At 41.8% G+C, this 20,639-nt stretch overlaps 1 protein-coding gene across 3 annotated transcripts in view; it reads left to right on the top strand.

The window, feature by feature from the left end:
- Nucleotides 1-20,639, top strand: part of SPAG16 (sperm associated antigen 16) — a 738,799-nt gene that overhangs the window by 594,059 nt on the left and 124,101 nt on the right. For 2 of the 3 annotated variants that reach the window (XM_039494401.1, XM_039494402.1), the window contains exon 15: nt 287-413. In XM_039494401.1, coding sequence (XP_039350335.1) covers nt 287-413 — 127 coding nt within the window. Of the gene's footprint in view, nt 1-286; nt 414-1,648; nt 1,702-20,639 lie in introns of those variants that run through there. The other variant, XM_039494403.1, reaches the window with a different exon arrangement.

Genomic DNA, 20,639 nt, shown 5'->3' with positions numbered 1-20,639 from the left:
TTCTCTCATCTTCATGCACAGACCCCATTGAATCTGGGCATTATAGGTGCACAATTAACATTTAACTATCCCTGGTATAAGTTAGATCAGTACAGTCACAGAAAAAATGCTAATAACCCAATGTACAGTAACTTCTCCTCACTGACCTGATAACCTACAGTGTTCGTAAAACTGGCATCATTCAGTATTCTTAACATTATTACACATCAGCTCCATGTATGCCACAGTGCTCTCTCACTCTCTGAAGCACAAATAATAATTAATTCATTTTTTTAATACTTGGCAGGGTGACACCATTGTTTCCTGTGACTCCTACGGTGTGATGAAGTTCTGGGATGTCCGGAGGGTAACACCAATGGTCTCTATAGATGCAGGCCCCCATCCTGGCAATCAGGTGGTCTTTGACCCATCCGGTAGGATCCTTTCTTAAACTTAGCCCTGACTATCAAAAGAAGTGTTTTGCTCTCAAAGCATTTTGTAATTGAGTTTAAAATTCTGAGGCCAGATCCCCAACTGGTGTAAATTGGCTTCAGTGAATCTATGTCTGTTTATGCCAACTAATGATGTGACACACTTATTTTAACTTGTCAATTTGTATTAATGCTCAGTTATTACATAAAACCAAACATTTACAGTGATGCAAAAAAATAATTACATAAAGGTAAGAAATGCTCAGTGTGTGAGGAAAACAGAGGGATGTATTTCTCCTCCTTTTCTACTATTTCTTCATATGTTTATACAACAGTTGTGTTTCATAACCACCCATGATAAATCCTATTATTCTCCCTGCAGAGCCTCAGCATGTTGAAATAAGTGGTCTATTATGTACAAAGAATTGAAATGCATGTATAGCTCAACACTTTTTGCATCATCAGCTATATATTACAATATGTCACTAGCATTGTGACTGACTGCTTCTTTGTATTTTTTAAGAGTGCCGTTGTACAGAATGAACAAAAATGGCTTTGTTTTTACCTAGGACGTTAATCTTCACTTGCCAGGGGCAGATAATCGGTTGTATCACAGTACAAACTTAGGTCCCAATTCTGAAAAACATTCTTGTTCAGAGCAACACTTAAACATATGTTCAACTTTAAGCATGCACTTAAGTATTGTTGAGGCCAGACACAAGCATTTAAATCAAATCCGAGAGATGTGAGAGAGTAGCACTTTACTAATAATAGTACTACAGTCATAATGGTAAAAAAAACCTACAGAATATAGAATATTATTTCACTGAGTTGCTATTACTAGAAAATGTTCCATGGAACACTGTAGCATTTTATAAGGAATTTCTCAGATAGCTATATTCAATCACTAAAGAATGTATTGTCATTTTCAGAAACTATGTTGACATTATACACTTTCCACTACTGCCACAAAGCTGAATTCAGCGGTGTTCTATATAAGAATGTAGAGTTTAGAAAAATAGCTCACATTCTGCATGATGTGGATTTGAAGGAGTTTTGCTTTTTCATATCTGGAATGGAATGTAGGGGCATTTGTAAAGGAGTCACATCCCTGAAAAATGCAGTAGCAGTATTTTGAGCCAGATGGGAAGTTTCCAGTAGAAAGCTTATCGGCTTCAGATAGTCTGAATGGGCAAAATTTCCCATCATTTGGATAAAATCCAAATTTTTCTCTGCAGGAGTAACCACAACAGAGATGCCAAGTTGGGAAGAATGACCACAATGAAGCATAATTTAAAAGAACGCAGTCATAAGCAATAATATCTGACTAAAATAGAATATTACAGTATCTGTATCTGTATCTCTGTTATTTGTATGCTGGTAGTGCCTGATGCCCTAATTAGGATTACAGGGCCCTTTTTATTAGGCATTGTACAGAATGAAAAGGCAGTCCCTGCCCCAAATTGCTTAAAATCTAATGATGTCTCTTGTTCCCATCACCGAGATAGCCGCATATAAAAATTTACATACATAAAGTATTCCGTTCCTTGTAAAACAACGTGATTATACTTAATGGAAGATTTTTGTTTGTTTTTCTTTTGCCACCAGTTTAAGATCGTATCATAGGGGTAGCCGTGTTAGTCTGGATCTGTAAAAGCAGCAAAGAGTCCTCTGCCACCTTATAGACTAACAGATGTATTGGAGCATGAGCTTTCGTGGGTGAATACTCATTTCGTCGGATGCATGTCAGTTTAAAATAGTTACTGTGGGAAATCTAACGTAAAGAGAAAGGTCTTATATTTTGGTCTGAAGACGGCAAGATCCTTTGTCAATATGCCATCTGCTGAAAGGGAGTTCTCCAGTGCAGGGCTGTACCAAGAAAGCCTAGTTTCTTTGTAACATTATTGGGAGACACCAGGTGGTGCAGCTGAAGATGCTCTTTGCTAGTTCTATTTATCTGAATGTTACTGTTGGCAGAAGTGCTTATTGGCGTTGTGATGCAGTTCTTTTCAGCAGCTGAGAATATGACCAGTAAAGTGATATTCATTTTCTCTCTGAGCCTCATTCAAAGCCCAATTAAGTTAATGGACAGACCCTAGTTACCTAAAGTGGGCTTTGGATAGACCCCCCTCTGCCTTAGTCTTTCTCTGATTGAATATCAACAGTAAAGTCTATTCTCTCTCTGCCTGAGCTTTTCTCTCCCTGGATCGCTTTCTTAGGTGTAAATCTTGTCTACAGTTTAAACCTATGCAAACAAAATATCACACCCCTATGCTTGCAAGTCTCATTCTAAATATAGTTCCAGGGGTTTTTTGTTTGTGGAGGAAGGAGGGGAGTTCAAGAGAAACTACAAAGATAGCTTAAGGTATGGAAAGTGAGACAGTCCTTGAGATAGCTAGGGCACAGCCCATTGTGGGACTTGATCGTCAGGATCAAGCTTAATGTCAGAGCTACAGAGACATGCACATCTACTTAACGTTGTGCACTGTGAGTACCCCAGTGGCTCATAGTTAAGCATGTGGGTGACTTTGTGCAGTATCGTGGCCTAACATTTCCGTGACTTATCCTTTATTATTAAAAACAGATCTGTCCTTTAGTAAGTAAGTTTGCCACCATCTCTAGGTGTTTATATCTGTTCTCCAGCACATACAGACCACTACACCTAATGTTCACAAACCATGCACCTGTCAAATCCCCTCCTTTCCTCATCAGCAACTCACCAACCTTGCAGCGTATGATGCACTCTGGTGTTTTTCACTGTTGCCATCCTGCAAATCCACCTGAAAAGATGAACAGCACAGTTAATAGCAACTGTTAGTGTAAGGAGTGAGAACTATAGATGCTACAGGACATTCTCTTTGAACCCTAAAGTGCACACACTACTCTCCTGTTGTGTAAGGAAAGACATTTGGGATAGGGCTGAGATGCAGAAACCAGTGAGTAGTACCAGGAAAATGTAGCACAGTTTACTATACCTGGCAGATACAGGGGGATGGGACACTCTTTGTCCGTTTACACTCAGTTTGGGGAGAAGGAGCAAAATTCTGCCCTGTGTAAAAGGAGTGTGGTGGCTATATGATTTCTGCTGCAAGGTTTGCTGAGCTTTCTAAACATATGAGAGGGCTCCCTGCCTGTCTGTATTACATCTGAAAACACTGTTAAAAGAACATTAAGGTTTCCAAGGCAAGCACTCAATAGTTAGGAAATGTCTGTATTAAGGTTGCCTGTCCAACATTAATTTGGGCCCCTTGTGCATAAGGTGCAGCCTTTAATTACATGGTCACATGCAATTTTTTTCACAGGACCCCTGCCCCATTTAGTGCACAGGATGAACTCCCAGTCTGGGTTGCTATTCAATATCTCTTTTTATTCTCAGGATTCAATTTGTGGACCCAGGCATTATTTACTGCACACCATCCAACCCTTGAACTGAATACGGAGTCATCCCTTACGGGCTTTTTGGTGCTGCTGTCATCATAGTATCTTAAATTGAGCTGCCTACAAGGAGATTTTTCAGAGTGCCTGGCATTTCATAGCCTTGTGTGTGTTGGACTGCAGCTCCTATTGACCTCAGTTGTAGTTCTGAATGCTCAGGGTGGCTGCAAATGAGGCAAGGAACTAGAGGAAGTGAAAGGTTGGTCTTGTGAGTGAGGCGATTGAATGCTGCCTTAGAGAACAGGGTCCTGTGCCTGCCTCAGCCAGAGTTCCTAGGTGAATGTGATCAGGGGTGGCTCCAGGCCCCAGAACACCAAGCGCGTGCTTGGGGCAGCATGCCGCGGGGGGCGCTCTGCCGGTCGCCGGGAGGGTGGCAGGCGGCTCTGGTGGACCTCCCACAGGCGTCCCTGTGGAGGGTCTGCTGGTCCTGCGGCTTCGGTGGAGCCGGGAGGTCCACTGGAGCCGCGGGACCAGCGGACCCTCCGCAGGCACATCTGCGGAAGGTCCACCGGAGCCGTGGGACCGGCGACCGGCAAAGCGCCCCCCGCGGCGTGCCACCGTGCTTGGGGTGGCGAAATGGCTAGAGCCACCCCTGAATGTGATGCTGAGCAAGTTACATAAACCAGCATTTTCATAGGTAACCATTGTATGTTCCTCGTTTTCTGGGTATCCAACTTGAGACGCGTGGGATGTGATTGCAGAGCACTCACAGTGGCAACTCCTTCCACCTGCTCCTGTGCTCTAGCTCTCAGCTCCTATTCTCCCCCGCACTCCACCTTTCCTTGCTCCTGCTCCCCTTATCCAGCATCTCCACTCTGCACCAACCTCCTGTTACTCAGCCCTCTGCATTTGAGCCTGGAAGCTTCCTCCTCCGTATTATCAGGGTGCCTTAGCAGCCCACAACAGCTGGGAGGAATAATGATAAGGAAAGTCGTGCTCAGGCCTGGGATGGAGCCTGCTTAGTCACTCTGTGCAGATTGCAATCCAGGCAGCACATAGGAACTGTGAGGTGATGAAGCATGCTCTGTGCAGATGGACTCTTCAGAGAATTTAGCTGCCAAACTCTAAAAAAGTCTGTACTGAGCATGTACAGATTGAGATTGTCCAGAGGTTATAAACTGGCTAAATGAAGACAAATTTTCATTAGGATAGCAAAAGCCACCTGCCAAATCTCAAGTCCCAGCTCCAAAGCACAGAGGCCCTAGAGCGTCACAACAAATGGTTGACAGATTTTTTTTTTCAAAATGGGCAAAACAACATAGTTTTCCCTAATCTAATCCTGAAAAACTGCTGAACCATTTTAGCTGAAACTCCCCCCCCCCCGCCCCAAATCAGCCTTAGGCAGGCTCTCCAAAGGGAAAATTTCAGCCTGAACCATGTAAAGTTGGAAAAGTTATAAGCAACTGAAACCAGGGTCTTATAATGGAAAGTGTTGGGCAACTTCAACTACACAGGTCACTGCCTCTGCTGCTTAGAATATTATATTAGCAGTTTTAAAGTAAATATTGTTATAATTCCAACCTTCTGGTCCTCATATACTGCATGAGCTCAAGTCAAACAACAAGAAGGATTTGTCTACAGTCGTTTTTAATTGAGTAAAAAGGTGCCAAAGCAAAATTGAATACATAGTCATTTTCTGTAATCTGTAAAGTTGATTTCATAAATGGGATAATCCTTTAATAGAAGTTTCAGTTAATTTGGTCTGCATTTTATTTGCAGAAACACCTGGGGCAAATAGAACATTATTAGTGACAGACTGTAGGCTGCTCAGGTGGCACTAGAAATAACTACTAACCTTGTTTTATCTAAAATTGAATTTAAAACAAACATTTAAATGCAATTTATACCGACTTTGAGCTCAGAGGTTCCATCTCCCTTTTATTTTAGGTGGAAAATAAAAGCCTGTGCAGCTTGTTTTTATTTCATTGGACAATGTGCAAATTTAAGAAAAGGACAAGTATTTTATTCTGGGAAAATCAAACTTGTAGAGTAAGGCTTTCTGGCACTTACAGTGTGATGAAATATCTATAATCTTCAGATCTACAGTGTGCATGTTGGAGTGACTCTGATATTCTTCACTCTTTTCCTACTGACCTCTTAGAGGGAGAGTACTAAGAGCTACTTTGGGATTTAGACTGGACACGAGCACAAGGAAATAAGAACCTTCTTCACATTTTCTATAGAAAGGCTAACCTGGCTTTTGGTTATTCACTCCCTGTAATAGATGGGAGGGCAGGGGTGAACCTTGGTTCTACACCAGACCCCTCACTGGCCAGAGTAGATGAGCCATCGCCTGGTGGAGAAGTTAGTAATTAACTGTTGGTCTAGATCAGTGGTAAATTATTACATCCAGGAGTGAGGAGAAAGCAGGGGAGGAATTGTGACTAGAGCTGGGGGGACATTTTAGCACAAAGACAATGTAGAGTGAAAAATGGCCGACACCTTTTTGCAAAAAACAGACTTTTTGCAAAAAATTGTTGACACCTTACTGTTTTTTGTTTTTCATGAATGTTTCCACAACATTGTTGTGCATATTTTTTTTATTTAAATCATGTTTGAAATTGTGATGGAACACGATTTTGATCATTGCTGTTAAAACTTTGGAAAATGTGCAGAAATGTTTACAGCAAATGAAAAATGGGTCCACTTTGAAATCTGTGAAAAGGAAACAGTTCCACGCTTTCATAAATTCTATACGAAAATGTTTTTCTTTATTTCAGCCACTGTAAGTGTGACTTTGGCGGGAGGGAGGTCTGTGAGGCACATGCTTCCTGGGGCTATTCCTGGAGTGGCACAGCATAGACACTATCCATTACCTAAAGGCATAACCCAGTCCATAGAAATTTGACTGACAACCGGGGAAGGAGTGTAACAGAAATAATCCTTTTGCTAAAAAGAGGAGAAATAGCTTAGTAGAATAAATTCAGATCTGGCTAAATTACTATGCGTTGTGCTTTAAAAAAAACAAACAAAAAACCCAAGCAAATAAATACTTGATATTTTGTACTGAAATGTATTTTAAGGTCTGATCCTGCAATGGGAAGCACACAACCCAAAATTATTTCATTTCCTCAATTTCAGCTGGAGTTTTGGGTCCAGATCTTTGCTAGAGATTGGTGCCAATGGCAGTGATGACAGTGATATTCTTCTTCTCTCCCCTGGTTTTGGTCACTTTGCACCTATCAGGAGGCACCAAGTGGAATCAAGTCTAACTGGCCAGCTGAAGACTCTCCCAGCCAGGGAGAGCTCTCACTCAGTCTGCATTAACTGCCTAGTCGTGGGGGCGGGGCGGAATGCACCTCCACTCCACCAATGCTCAGTCTTTGAGGACCACCGTCAGCTGACATAAACTGGAGTAGTCTAGAATTCAGGTGCGGGAGAGAATCTGTCTCCTTATTTCCCCATTTTTCCTGGTGTTTTTTACCTTTCACTTTATTTAATACCTTCTTACTTATGGTTAAAGTAGAACTTGACAAAAAAGAGATCCCTCATGCAGCATTTACCGAGTTAGCCTTTGTAGCAGCAGTTAAATTTATTTATTACAAGCATCCTATTAGCCTGCATCTTTTTATCCCACAGGCAGATTATATAACAACACTAATAAATTTTCCCTCATCATTCAATGCCTGAGCTTCCAATTCATTTAGGATAAAATAAGGAGAATATGGAAATATAGCTTGTTATATCTGACACATCCTTTGGAATTGCACTGGCATTTTTCTGAGTTTGGTTTAAAAATTCAGACAAACCCCAAATCCCTACATCTAGATGTTATTCACTCTTGATTGTCTGTCTTACGGGCAGTGTTATAGCTCCACCTACCAGGAATAAAGGAGGTGAACCGACCATGTATATAACAGCTCATCTGTCCACTTTCCTCCAGTTCTTTTGCCTTCTTCAGCCTGGAATAATTGGAGTTTGTGTCACTTTTCCCTGTTTCAGCTCCTTTTCTCCATAATTCTGCTTCTGTCTTTCCTTCCAGGCCTGTTTAGCAAACGAATAAGAAAAGAAGCCAAACCAGAAGATGGAATCTGAGGAGGGATCCAAGATAAATCCAACAGAGACAGGATCTCTGCCTCAGAGTCCTTGGATGCTCTCTCCAGTGGGGAGCAATCCAGACAGACAGCTAGTTCAGTAGGTCTTTCAAAGGGTCTGGGTCATTTTGCAGCCTGTGTGGATGTGATTCCTGGCTCATCCTTGGCCTCTTAAGTCCTTAATATTAGCCTGGTGGCAATCTATCCACTACTTCCAGGAATCAGTCAGCTTAGACCTCCTTTTGCCTAATGGTTCCCCTAACTCCACTTTTAGTGGGCCTCTCTTTCCTGTCCCAAATCTTGCCATTACCAGCTGTACAGATGCCAGCTTTTTGAGTTGAACTGTCTGTGTGGATCCAATCTTTGATCAAGGAGAACAGTCTTTCTCTGGCCAACAGAGACTGAGCATAAACCTCCTATAGCCTCAGGTTATCTTCTTAGCCCTACAAACTTGAGAATCCCCAATGTTCTACAAGCATATATGATAGTGGAGCAACCAATAGTCAACAGTCACAGAATAAACAGAATACAGGAGACAAGGAGTACTCTTTTCCTTTTGGAAGTATGTTATCTGGGTGTCTGGTTGGTATCCTAGCATGTATCTCATCAGGCGATCACTCTGCAGCTCAACCATTTATTGACTCAGCCATCACTAATGAAGACAATGGAGGCTTAATATTTTTCAGCCAGTATGTCTCCAGCTGGCAACACCAATAATGGCCTGCCTCAGCTCTATCATCCAAACTCCCTTGTGTTTGCACCTAGTCTGTTAGGATCAGACCCCTGCTCACAGGTGTTTTTGCAAAGCATTGGGACAAACAGCTACTGCTGTCACAAGCCAGTGTTCTCAGGAAAATAACAAAGAATAATTCAGCAGTATTGTTGTTTGTCTCCTGGTGCTCAGACATCTCTGGTTTTTGGAACTGTGGAAGGTCTTGTGTCCTCTGCACTTGTTGGCCTAAGGCCCGATCCTCTTTCCTTGTCCTGACTGGGCTGTATGGCTGTATCTCAGGATGCCTCTCTTGATCTTAAAGTCTTACAAGCAACACATTAATATAAGCCCTCCTCCAGGCATTGCTGACTACATCTACTGGCTGTCCTTGACTGACTCAGTGGTTAGGATAGGACTACAGGGATGTAAAACAAGGCAAAATTGCTCAGTGATCATTCCTTTTGTTGTAGTCCTCTCTTCTTCCATCAGACATCCTTCTCCCCTGACTACTGTGTTGCATCTGGTTTCTCTCCCTCTCTCTCTCAGAATCTTCCTTTGCCTCTGAAATTCTCTAACTGGAAAGAAGTGGGTGGACCAGGGCCTTCATATATAGGAGCTGATTGACAGGTATTTTGCCGCCTTGTGTCCTTATAGGTGAAGCCATATAGCACTGTCTATTCCTGACTGTCTCTGCCTTCCAGGGGGAAGGAATTGTCAGTGAGTAATTTTCCTTTGTTTACCAAGAGAAGTTATGCTGTACAATACTTATGCCGTGACATGAACATTTTTCAATGTGACCAGAGTCCATGCTATTTAAATGTGTAGGAAGGAAGGAGAAGAGGATTTTAATATGTAGAACTACATTTTCACTATGTATACATGATTTAAAATGTATGAAATATGTGTATCTTGGAAAGGAGAGGGGGAATGGTTTGGAAACTCAGTGCTTTATATTTTTTGCCCGAAATGCAGGATCGTATTTTGTCTATTTGTTTGTTTTCTTTGCTGAGCTAATGGGGTGGGGACTCTGTACTAGGCAGGCAATTGCTTTGAGCTCTTAGCACTTTGAAGAGATTAGCCCCATTGATATTCTCTTCATCTTTGCTAGGGAGGAATGCTTCCTTCCCCCAAGTGCGGGCAGAGGGACAGCTGTTTAATAGAGCCAGCTTTTGTCAAGTAGATACACTGTAGTATTAAATATTCTCTTCTCATATGCCTGCATATCTCCAACATTAAAACTAAGTTCTGGATGCAAGTGTGGTACTTCATTAGCTCAATAAACGGATCTGTTAGTTTTGTTGAGTACCCCAGGTTGAATGCGGTGGTAGCTGACTGGTTAAACATTATTCTTTAAGGAAGAGCAGGACTCTCAGCTGTACTGGCACTAAGCCCATAACTTGATGATGGGTGAATCGTTTATTCTGAGAGTGTGTGCCAGAAATGTCCACATGATTTTTGAAATCCCTGTGTTAAACTAACACAAGCTGAAAGCAATTGGAGGTTTGCACTTCCCAAGTGGAACATAACTGATCAAAAATTTGATTCTCTCATAGCTAACGACAAACCAGATTTAATTTTTCAATAGTTTTTTTTTAAATCTCCCTTAAACTAGGCACAAGTATTTTTAAATATAAACCTATTCAACATCTCAAATGTTTTCCTAGAGCATTGGCTGCTCTTGTGACTTTATTAAGTCCATGTGTTCTTGAATATATATTAATTCTAGTTCACAAAGGTACAATTATTAAATTTCCAGTTTGAATATGTTTACAAGTATTTAATGAAAACTCCTTTCTTTTATTCTGGAAGCCTCACTGCACTGTTCCATCTAAAGTCTGGCTTAGATACAAGACTTCATCTCCTGATTAGCTTATTCCTACAGACACTAAAGATCCCTTGAAGGTCATCCTATCCTTTCTTCCATGAAAGCTTCACTTAAAGATCAACAGCTTAGTCAGTTCTTGTGCTTTGAGTAAGGCTTGCCCTACTATACTTTAGTAAAGGGATCAATATTGCCTTTATATATATATATATAATCTAATAAAAAGCAGGAATTAATAAAATAAAGTATCAAATGAATCTGACTCTGCATGTGTGTGGGTGTGTGGGTGTGTGTATAGTTTTTTTTTAATTTAGTGTAAAGAATAGGACAGATATAACAGGCACTCAGTGGCAAGAGGATGACTCAGGAGATTAGTAATGGGGTACAGAGATTGTCACCTCTTGGTCAGTATTTAGAATCTGGCTCAGTTCAATAGTGATGAAAAGTCTGACAGCTTTTTGATGACCAATCCAAAATGAGCTGGTGGACTTCATGAAAAGTTGTCTGTACCTCATTTAGTAGCCTAATAACTGGCACTAATTGACACCTCCAATGGTGGTCTCAGTGGAGAGAGGGAGGGATGGCATCTCCAGTTTGGGGATGAAGCATATTCAAAGAGTGGAGGGAAGAGAGACCACAGCTGCCTATGCTAGGTCTTCTAGATGTCATTCTCCAGTGCTTTGAGTCTGGCACCTTTCGTAAGCATGTAATCTATTTTAAAATGAATACAATAAAAAGTGCAGTCATAAACTTATATTGACAAATTATCAAGGGGGTTAAAAGGCCTAATCAGGGACAAAAAGTGATCCATAAATTTATGCAAAATATAATCTCCATACTTATGTCTTATGAGGGCTCGTTATATCTCACAGACCTATCTCTGCGTCTTCCATGCACTTGAAGGGTTATCTTGGTTTCCCCAGAAGGAAGAGAGTGAATGGGCCTTCCGAATGGGAAACAATGCAGGTTTTAGGAATGACTGACATCTCTCACCTCCCAGCCTAGGGATAGGACATGGGGTGGCCATGCAGCCATTCCATCTTCACTAGTATATATCACTGACTGTAATAATAACAGTCGCCTGTTATTCTCCCCTGGATGGAAGCATCCTTGTCTGGTATGAAAGAACGAGGGCCAGAAGGACTGAAACTTGCTTCAACAAGAGCATCTGTCATAATGCATGTTTTCAGGCTTCTATGCCCACAAAGCAGTCAACTCCAGTGGCCCAAAACCTCTATACTGGAGTTCCCCTCAAGCCTAAACAGGAAGGTAGTGGCACAGACACCCAAAATCTCTGATTCCTACAAATGGCATCTCAGCATCATTGAACCTTCAGGATCCTCTCAAATTCCCAGACCGAAAGCACTTGAGACACTTGGCCTGGAACCTGAAAGGACTTGCTTTCTAGAGAATGAATATTGGGGAGAGCTCATGGACTTCTTGCTCAGATCTATTAACTGTCCACAAATCTGGGCACTTCAAGGGCTTCTGAGATCTTGGTGCTTTTAAAAGGACAAGAATCCCATTTTTCCCAACCAGGAATATATTGCAGTTTCTTCTAGATGGACTCTGGCTGGGTTTGAGTCCTAGCTCCCTGAAGGTCCAAGTCTGTGTTAAGAGCCTTTTAGCATGTTCCTTTAATTCCTAGCCTGTTTTTGCAGCAACATCACACATCCAAAAACTTTGAAGTTGTGTCTCTGCAGAGATGCCGTTGGGAGACTAATACAAGGATTTGAAGTTTCAGGTGATCTCTAAATCTTCTTTTTTTGAATATATGGAGGTGTTTTCTGGATATTTCCCATTATGTTTTGCCGGTTAGCAATTACATTGGACAGGAGAGCTAGTAAGTTTGGGGGTTATATCCATCTGAAATCCTTATATTCATTTTTCCCCAGATGAGGTGATTCTCGGGCCTGAACCAGAATTTTCTGTCTCTCAAAATTATTGTTTTCACTCTTTGTTTTCCTTGAATTTTAAGACCTTCCACTATTAAGTGAATAAGTTGGACACTTTACATAGGGTTGGGACATTCAAGTTTGTTTCATGCATAACTAGTGCTTGAAGAAAATTGGATTCATTGTAGCATAAGGTCAGTGACCTAAGAAGGGGATGTGAAATGTTCATATCCACTGTTTCCAGGCTGATAAATTTAGAAGAACAGCACAGTGCTTCATTCAAGAAATGTTTTGCTGTGTGGCTACCTGGCCTTCAGTGCATGCTTTTATCTATTACATTAAAATAGATGTGTTTTCTGAGTTTTGGACAAAGGGTTCTGCAGTCTTTTCCTTGATTTTCCTTTATTAAAATGCTTCATATAGTGAGTGAAGAAAAAAATAAAAAATAAACAAAAAACCAACAAAAAGAACAGAAGCAACCCCCTCAAAATCCCTAAACCCTCAAATAAGAGCTGGTTTTCCCCATCTTAATTCAGTTTTCTTGATGTTATATATTTCCCTCCCATTTGAAAAAATTGTTTTACTGCTGGCTATTTCCCAGTGGTAACAGATCTTGGAGTACCAGCAGCCCTCTGGGAGAAAGATAAAGTGTACTTACCTACATGTTTTTTTTCCTTCTCTGAAATGAGCACCTGCCTCTTCTTGAGGCAGCATCATCTAACTCCCATTAAATTCCAGTTGAAGGGAAATATCTGAGTCAATCCTTTTTTCCCCCTTATGGACTATTCCTGCAGAGAGATGGAGAAATGTTGGGATTCCCTCACATTGATATCTTACTTAGCCATAAGTCTCTTCATTTCCATTTAATGTATAATAGATGAATAAGTAGGTAAAAGATAAATTACCCAGCCTGAAGATGACTAATCTTTCATAATGTTTATTAATTGGAATTTATAGTTTTTCTTCTCAGCTTGGGCAGTTGGCTGAGTTCCATAGCCAATCAGTTCTCTGAACAGCTTCACCTGCTGACATTGTGGTGTAGCTAGAGAGGGATTTTTAAAAAAAAATAGAAGAGAGCCTCTGTGTTGGAAAATGAGGAGGTTATTGTGATTATTCAAGTGCCCACTTCAGAGTAGGAGAACTATGGGTGTCACAAGGGGACTGGCCCCATTAAGAGACAGCAGGTCCAGTCCATCTGTGCCTGGTTAGTTGCCTTCTAGCAGCCGGAGAGAACACACCTGACCTACATAAAGGTTCAGGCGGCAATGGGGAGTGAGGATGGGGCAGCTGGGAATGAACAGTAGTGGAGAGCTAGAAGAAGCTCAGGGCCAGAAGAGCAGTGGAGGTAAGTTTTCCTGCTGTCCTCTGTGAGCCAAGGGAGAAGTCCCTGTGGAGTGGTAGGGACAGGGAGCTGGGATGAACCCAGGAAGAATTGAGAGCTGGGAAAGCTCAGGGCCAGGAAACCAGTGGAGGAAAGTTTGCTCTGTGACCTTTTTGAGCCTATGGAGAAGGAAGGTCCAAGGGAATAATTCAGCTCTGGGGACAACCAAGGAAGGATTCAGACCTGAAGCCCAGGCTGGGCAGATCTAGGTTACTTTGCATTTTTGTTATGATCAGACCAGGCAGAAACTGATTATTTTGAACTTTTTCATTTGGGCTTTGAGTTCAGTTTGGGGACACCAGGGAGATGCATGGGAACCTGCCACTCTGAAGAAGGACGTGGAGGAAGAGCCTGGCTTTCATATTATAGTAGTGGGTTATGTGATGCTGGGGGGTTTATTTTGAAGAATTTATGTTAATACATTTGTCTGCTGCCAGGGCACTATTGAATCTAAGATCAAAGATGGAGTTTATGAGGAACCTTATAATAGGGAAACAGAGGTCAGGGCACCTACGGGGCCACCTCTAGCCATGAGGGGCTGCTCCAGAATGACCTGCCTTGATACAATGTGTAGGTACGTAATTTTGGTTTGCTGAGTGCAGTATTATTTTTTATTGATGTATGTACATGACCTCAGAGGCAAGGAGATGGGAGCACTTTTAAATTCTAGAAATTAATGACTTAACTGGCCAAAAACTGGAAGTCCCCAAGTTCATAGATACGAGAACCAAAGTCCAGGTGGAAAGCCCTGACAGATTTGACTACGCCTTTGAGAGAGGCCATTCTTCTCTAACATAAATGCTGGCCCCTACATGATGTGAGGGTGAGCTGGTGCCTCAGACCCTGGGCGGTGACAGCTCAGTAGTGTAAGTGGACTAAGCACAGGACTCAGAGTGAGAGACTCCTGCATTCGAAACATGATGGTAGCACTGAGGCTGAGGTGGAGTTGCTCTTACCTTTTGTTTGCCTTAGATTCCCCCATGGTACAGTGGAGATAGAGCTCAGAAAATAATTCATTCTAAATATCTTTTTTAATTTTGTCTGTTTTTCTACTTATTACCTGGCTCACCTCGAGTATCTTTTCTCTCCTGGAAGGATCCTCCTTCTGGTGTCCAGAACAAAAATCTAGTGCCAAACAACCATCCTCCCCTAGGCGATGTGGTTTTCACACATAGCAAGCAGGTCCTCCACACCAATGGTGCCAGTTCCAGTTATGGGGGGCTGCGGGAGCCATCACCCTCCCCCTCAGTTTTTGCACTTGCTCCAAGGTCCATAGGCTGTGGAACCAGGGGGAACTGGCCTGAGCACTTTTAAAGAGTGGTTTCATACTCACCCAGCTCTTTCTTCTACAAAAACGGTTGATGTCTGGGCTCAGCTGACATGCCAGGAGGTCCAAATCATGGGCAGGCTGTCTGGGTCCTGAGGAGGTTGGCCTGACTGTCAGTTGGGCTCCTGGTCCAGCTCCCATGTGGTGTTTGTCTTTTAAACACACACAGGCAGCCAATTTCAGTTTAAATTGCCCCAGCCTGTGTGCTGCTCTCTGAGAGCTCCAGGGAGCTGCTTTTCTCCAATCCTACCGCATTCCAGACTAGAAAAGGTGGCTACATTTGCTACACATTTTATAATAGTTCATTTTTATTGTTCAGTTATACTTTAAAATACATTTAATTTATTTTCCTATTAGAAAAATCCTTTTGTTCTGATACTTTTTGAAGTTCACATTTCTGTTTTGTCTTCTCCTTTGAGAATGACAGGTTAGAGTGGCAGAGAGGTGAACCTCGCAGTAATGCTATGGGGGGGAGATCAAAAATGGCAAAAGTGGGGGCATTTAATAAGTGAAGACACAGTAGTTGCATATCTGTAAAATAAAGAATAGATATGAATGCGCATATGGCTGCACAGATAATAGTATTGCCTGGGTGCAGTGCACTTTTGCTGTATGAGCCAATGTTTTACTATGAAAACATGGTGTGTGGTGGGTTTTTGTTTGTTTGTTTGTTTGATGCCCTGCCTAGCACTGGATAACAAGCTCTTATCACAAGAAACTACCCAATTAGGTGAGCAGAGCTGCTTGCTGAATACAGACACCGCAGAATGATCATTAGGACTTTGCTTGTGCCATCATAAAAAGCAAGAACAGTGGGCCCTATGCTGCTCCTGCTCCCGCTGAAGTTAATAGCATAACTGTTGGCTTCCCTGGGGGCACAGCGGGGCCCATTGCTTCTGCTGTCTGCACAGACAGGGTTTTCTGTGCTCGCCTCTAATGGCTCTATATCTGTCTGATTCCTCATAATCATGGAGGAGACATGTGAACCTCACCTCTGCAACATCCCAGCCATTCATCATGGAGAGAAAACAATTACTGAGAATGTCATTCTCTGGCTAACAGGAGGAATTCCCCCCAGGATTGCCCTTATATTGTAGGCACCTTGCAACATAGTGAAATGCAGTTTAAAGTTTTATGCTTTGACTGTTTGGGTCTAATACAACCCAGATACTTTTGATTTCATAGATGTTACTCCATTTTACCAAACAAGCCACCCAGCACAGTCAATATTTGTTTTGGTAGGCAAAGCAAATACTTCCCAAGGAACTGTTGTGAACAGATGGACTCACATTCATTAAACAGACAGGCCCCTAAGAAAGTGGTTTGTTTTGCATAAAATGTATTGTTTCCATTGAGGGTTACGTGGCCATTTGGTCTAATTATTTTTCTTATTTGGCCATCGTATTGTGAACGTATGAAATGGGCAGAATGTCAGGAAAGGTTAAGCAGTGTGGCGCTGAAAGCTCTGGTGGATGTGAACTGTCATATATTAAAGAAGCCAGTTACTTGTGGAACTGCTATTTCTACTTGCCCATCTGCTTACAACTATTTCTGTTCCCCATGGAGCAATATACCCCTTATGTGAAGAATTCCCACTAGAGGTCATAGACCTCTTACCACACAACAATGCTGTTCTCCTGCTTGTTTTTCCCTCTTTCCTTGCTAAGAAACTATACAATTATTATTATGCATATACTGTTTCTTAGAGGACTAAGTCACTTTAGCACATAAAGTTTAAATGAGTTTTAGCTTTTGTCATTTTGTCAAGAATAATAGCCCCTGCAAAACACTCTTTGACCACAGTAGCCTTTTTCTCTCTCTTGTTCTCAGCATGAATCCTTTAGGCAACCATTTCTCAAACCTAGGATACTAATTCTTTCATATCTAATTTAAAACCATGTGGGAAGGCTGCTTGCACATTGTCTGGTTAGCAACTGCATAAAAGCCTTACTTTATTAAGGTTTATTTTAGTAAAAGGAATAAATGGGCTCATCTTGTGGTCATCTTCAAGCCTCTGTCTTAGCATTTCTAGGCATTTAGGGCTGATATTTTGCCACTTGTGAAGAGCAGGCATGTATATACTGATTTAGAGTACTCTGAGTACATCACCAGAAGTACCTCGCAAGCAGAATTACCAGGAATAACATCAGAGATAAGCATATGCGCTTTTTAGATCTCTTTATTGAACCTTGAGGGTCGAAGTGGATGTGTCTGTCCTCAAAGATAAGACCGGGAGGTCAGCTTTTAAGAATCACTTGATTTTTTTTTCTTTTAAGTTTGTGGCATAATCTTCTAATTCTATTGAACCTCTGTAGATTGTATTAAAATTCTTAGAATACAGAATTCTGTAAGAGTTCCAACTTCTAGTTTAATTATCTTAGGGTATGTCTACACTACTCACCGGATCGGTGGGCAGCGATTGATCCAGCGGGGGTTGATTTATCGTGTCTAGTCTAGATGTGATAAATCGATCCCCGAGCACTCTCCCGTCGACTCCTGTACTCCACCGCCGCAAGAGGTGCAGGCAGAGTTGACAGGGTAGTGGCAGCAGTCAACTCACCGTAGTGAAGACACCACTGTAAGTCAATCTAAGTACATTGACTTCAGCTATGTTATTCACGGAACTGAAGTTGCGTAACTTAGATCGATCCCATCGTGCCCTCCCTCCCCCCCAGTGTAGACCAGGCCTCAGTGTTAAGCTCTTAATGTAAACTTCAGAGACAGAGGTAGTGCAGAATAAGATACAGTCAACTCAAAAAAGGAACAATTTCTATTAGTCCCTTCAAAGAAATGCTAACTTGATTTGGAGAATTGAATTGCAGATTTAGAATGTTTCTTTTTCCTGCCAAATTCCCTGGAACTCCAAACCCCTTAATTTTTGATCAGTTGTAAAACTAAATTCCTGATCACCTATAGGGACAAGGTGGGTGAGGTAATATCTGGTTTTGGATCAACTTCTGTTTGGTGAGATAGAGACACTTTCAGAATTATACAAAGCTCTTTTTTGGGTCTGAATATTCTTCAAGCCCAGACCTGCAGAAGAACTCTGTAGCTTGAAAGCTTGTCTCTTTCACCAACAGACGTAGGTCCAATGAAAGATATTACCTCACCCACCTTGTCTTTAGTATCATGGGACCAACAGTCAGCTACAACAACACTGACAACTTGTAGTAATTAAAGATCTCACAATACTTTGATATAGTAAATTTGCTAACCCAGATGTCCTGGTCATCTTCTAACTTGTGTAATTACATCACGCCTACCTAAAATCTCCCTTGTAGGATACAGTATTCTTCACAATGGCTTAGGACAGGAAGTGCAGTGTTGTTATGTTCTGTCCATATTTCATTCATCAGTGTTTCTATTTTAGCGACAAGTGACATTCTACATCCCAATCCTGCATTGCTGGCCAACTCTTCTGCTTACCAGAGCCCCATTAATTTCAGTCGGGCACCACATGGGTGCAGGAGTCCATCCACACAGACACAGTTGTAGAATTGAGTCATATATAGCAGGATATTGAACTACATGGTTAGTTAATGCTTGTGCAGAATTTGAAACCTATAGGAACAACTCTATTAAACTTATAGGAACAACTCTATTAAAGTCCAATGGCAGTGTTTCCTGTGACAGCTATGGGAATTTAATCAAGCCCATACAGCAAGCCATAATAAACACTTTGCTCTGAAGTGCTCTGTATTACTATTATTTGTCTTAATAGTCTTTATTCACCATTCTGTGACATATTATTTACTGACTTTGTTTTGAAATTTTGTCCTCCTCCTCCCACCCATGCTGCCTCCCTGCTGAGCGGCTGTTGCATCTCATCTGGCAGGCACAGGCAAGACTCCTGCCTTTTCCCTATTGGGGAAAGTTTGGGCTCTTGCATTAATTCCAGTGGGGCCACCTTTGAAAGCTGCTGCCCCTAATGTCAGATTTTCAGTGCCCCGTCTGCCCTCCTATTGACCAGGAAGACCTATATAGGGCTTCTGTATGACTTCTGAAGAAAGACCCTTTATTTAAAAGTTTGTCTTTATAGTCAACAGTGGCTAGCTGGGATCTGTGACTAGCTGCTCCCGTTTCTTCATTTATTAGCCATATTATATGTTTTAGTTTGGTTGGAAGGGCTGAAGGAAAGGGGAGGGATCCGAGTGGGTAAATAGATCATTCTAGGATTTCCCTGGTTAGGACTGGAGGTTAGGACTCTGCCTGCTGACAGAGGGGGTGAGCAGGAATGGTATCCCCTGTGACCATGGACATGTATGCCTAAGGAGTCAGGTGCCATACGATGAGCTCATGGTGAGGTCTGTTTTAAGCTGAGAGATGTGTTTTATGGATAGGATAAGGGGACTGGGTGAGGGCCTTCTGCACACATTCCTGTGGGTTTGGTTTGGGGAACAGTTGCAGAATTCCTTCTGAAACCTCCCCTGTGATGCATTATTTATGTTTCCAGTTGTAATGGCTGCAGTCCAGCAAGGCCCATGGGGTTAACATGAAGTCTTAGAGGATGGAACCTGGCTGTTGGTGGCTAGGGATCAGTGAACCAACATGGTGACTGATTCTTGGATTGAGAATTCTGGCTTTTTTTAATCCATCAATTTCATAGCAGAATGGGGAGATCAGGCAGGAAGAGATCAGATGTTTAGGTGTAGGTCAGGTTGTAGATGCTTGTCTCTTCCCTCTTGACATGCCTGGGATATCCTCTCTGAAGCAGAGACGGCAGTGGACAGTGAGTCCAAACTTCAGCTCCTACTGATTAATGCAGTGTTAGCTGCTACGAAAACCCTCACCTGATGGTTTTATTGTGGATGAGGTGCCTGACTTTTCATGCACGATGCACCTGTCCCTATGTTGGCACAGATTTCTTCATCTGTGTTCTTGATTTGGCTTAAGGCTGGACAGCTAGAACAGGGAATAGTGGTGCTTTGACATCTCAGATGTAAGTGGTGCACAATATTCACTTGAATGTCTTCAAATGATATGTAAGATCTGGGATAAAATGAATTTAGAAATCCTGATGGGATACAGGCTACTTTATTGTTCAGTTACCTAGATGCACTATTATGTGAAGATGCTTGAGATGCATCTTGACTCATTCTGTCTGGTTCCTCTTCCTCTTCCTGTGTTGCATTTTGGGTTAATTAGACAGTTTTGGTAAGTAGTTTCCCCCTATTTTTGTTTGCTCATGCCAATTATTTGTGTCTTAGATGCATTTTGCATAGAGATATTTTGTTTTCCTAGGATATAATGTTCTTTACATGCTTAGGCATAGCAAAATAAAGATTTTGCCCATCCCATCCACTGAATCTAGCAGTCCAAGGCAAGGACTAATGAAGAGTTTTTAATTAGGAATAGATCACAGCTGAGGAAATTACCTATATGTAATGGGATTCTCTGTAGAGAGAGAGCCTTGGGCACTTTTCAAGACTTTGTGATAGCGGCTACAAGAGAAACATCATCTACAATTTCCAAACAGTCAGCAGATAAAGGTTTCAGGCCTTCGAGCAATCCCAATCCCATGTTTAATCAATTTGAATGGAGAGGGGGAAAAACAAACACCAGTACAACTTTAGAATGACTAGCAACTAAGGCCTTAGTACAGATGGATCAGATGTTGGATTTG

Source organism: Mauremys reevesii, linkage group 11, assembly GCF_016161935.1.
Source record: "Mauremys reevesii isolate NIE-2019 linkage group 11, ASM1616193v1, whole genome shotgun sequence".
Lineage (NCBI taxonomy): Eukaryota > Metazoa > Chordata > Testudines > Geoemydidae > Mauremys > Mauremys reevesii.
The sequence above is the reverse complement of the archived record's forward strand: the minus strand, read 5'-3'. Positions and strand labels throughout refer to the sequence as shown.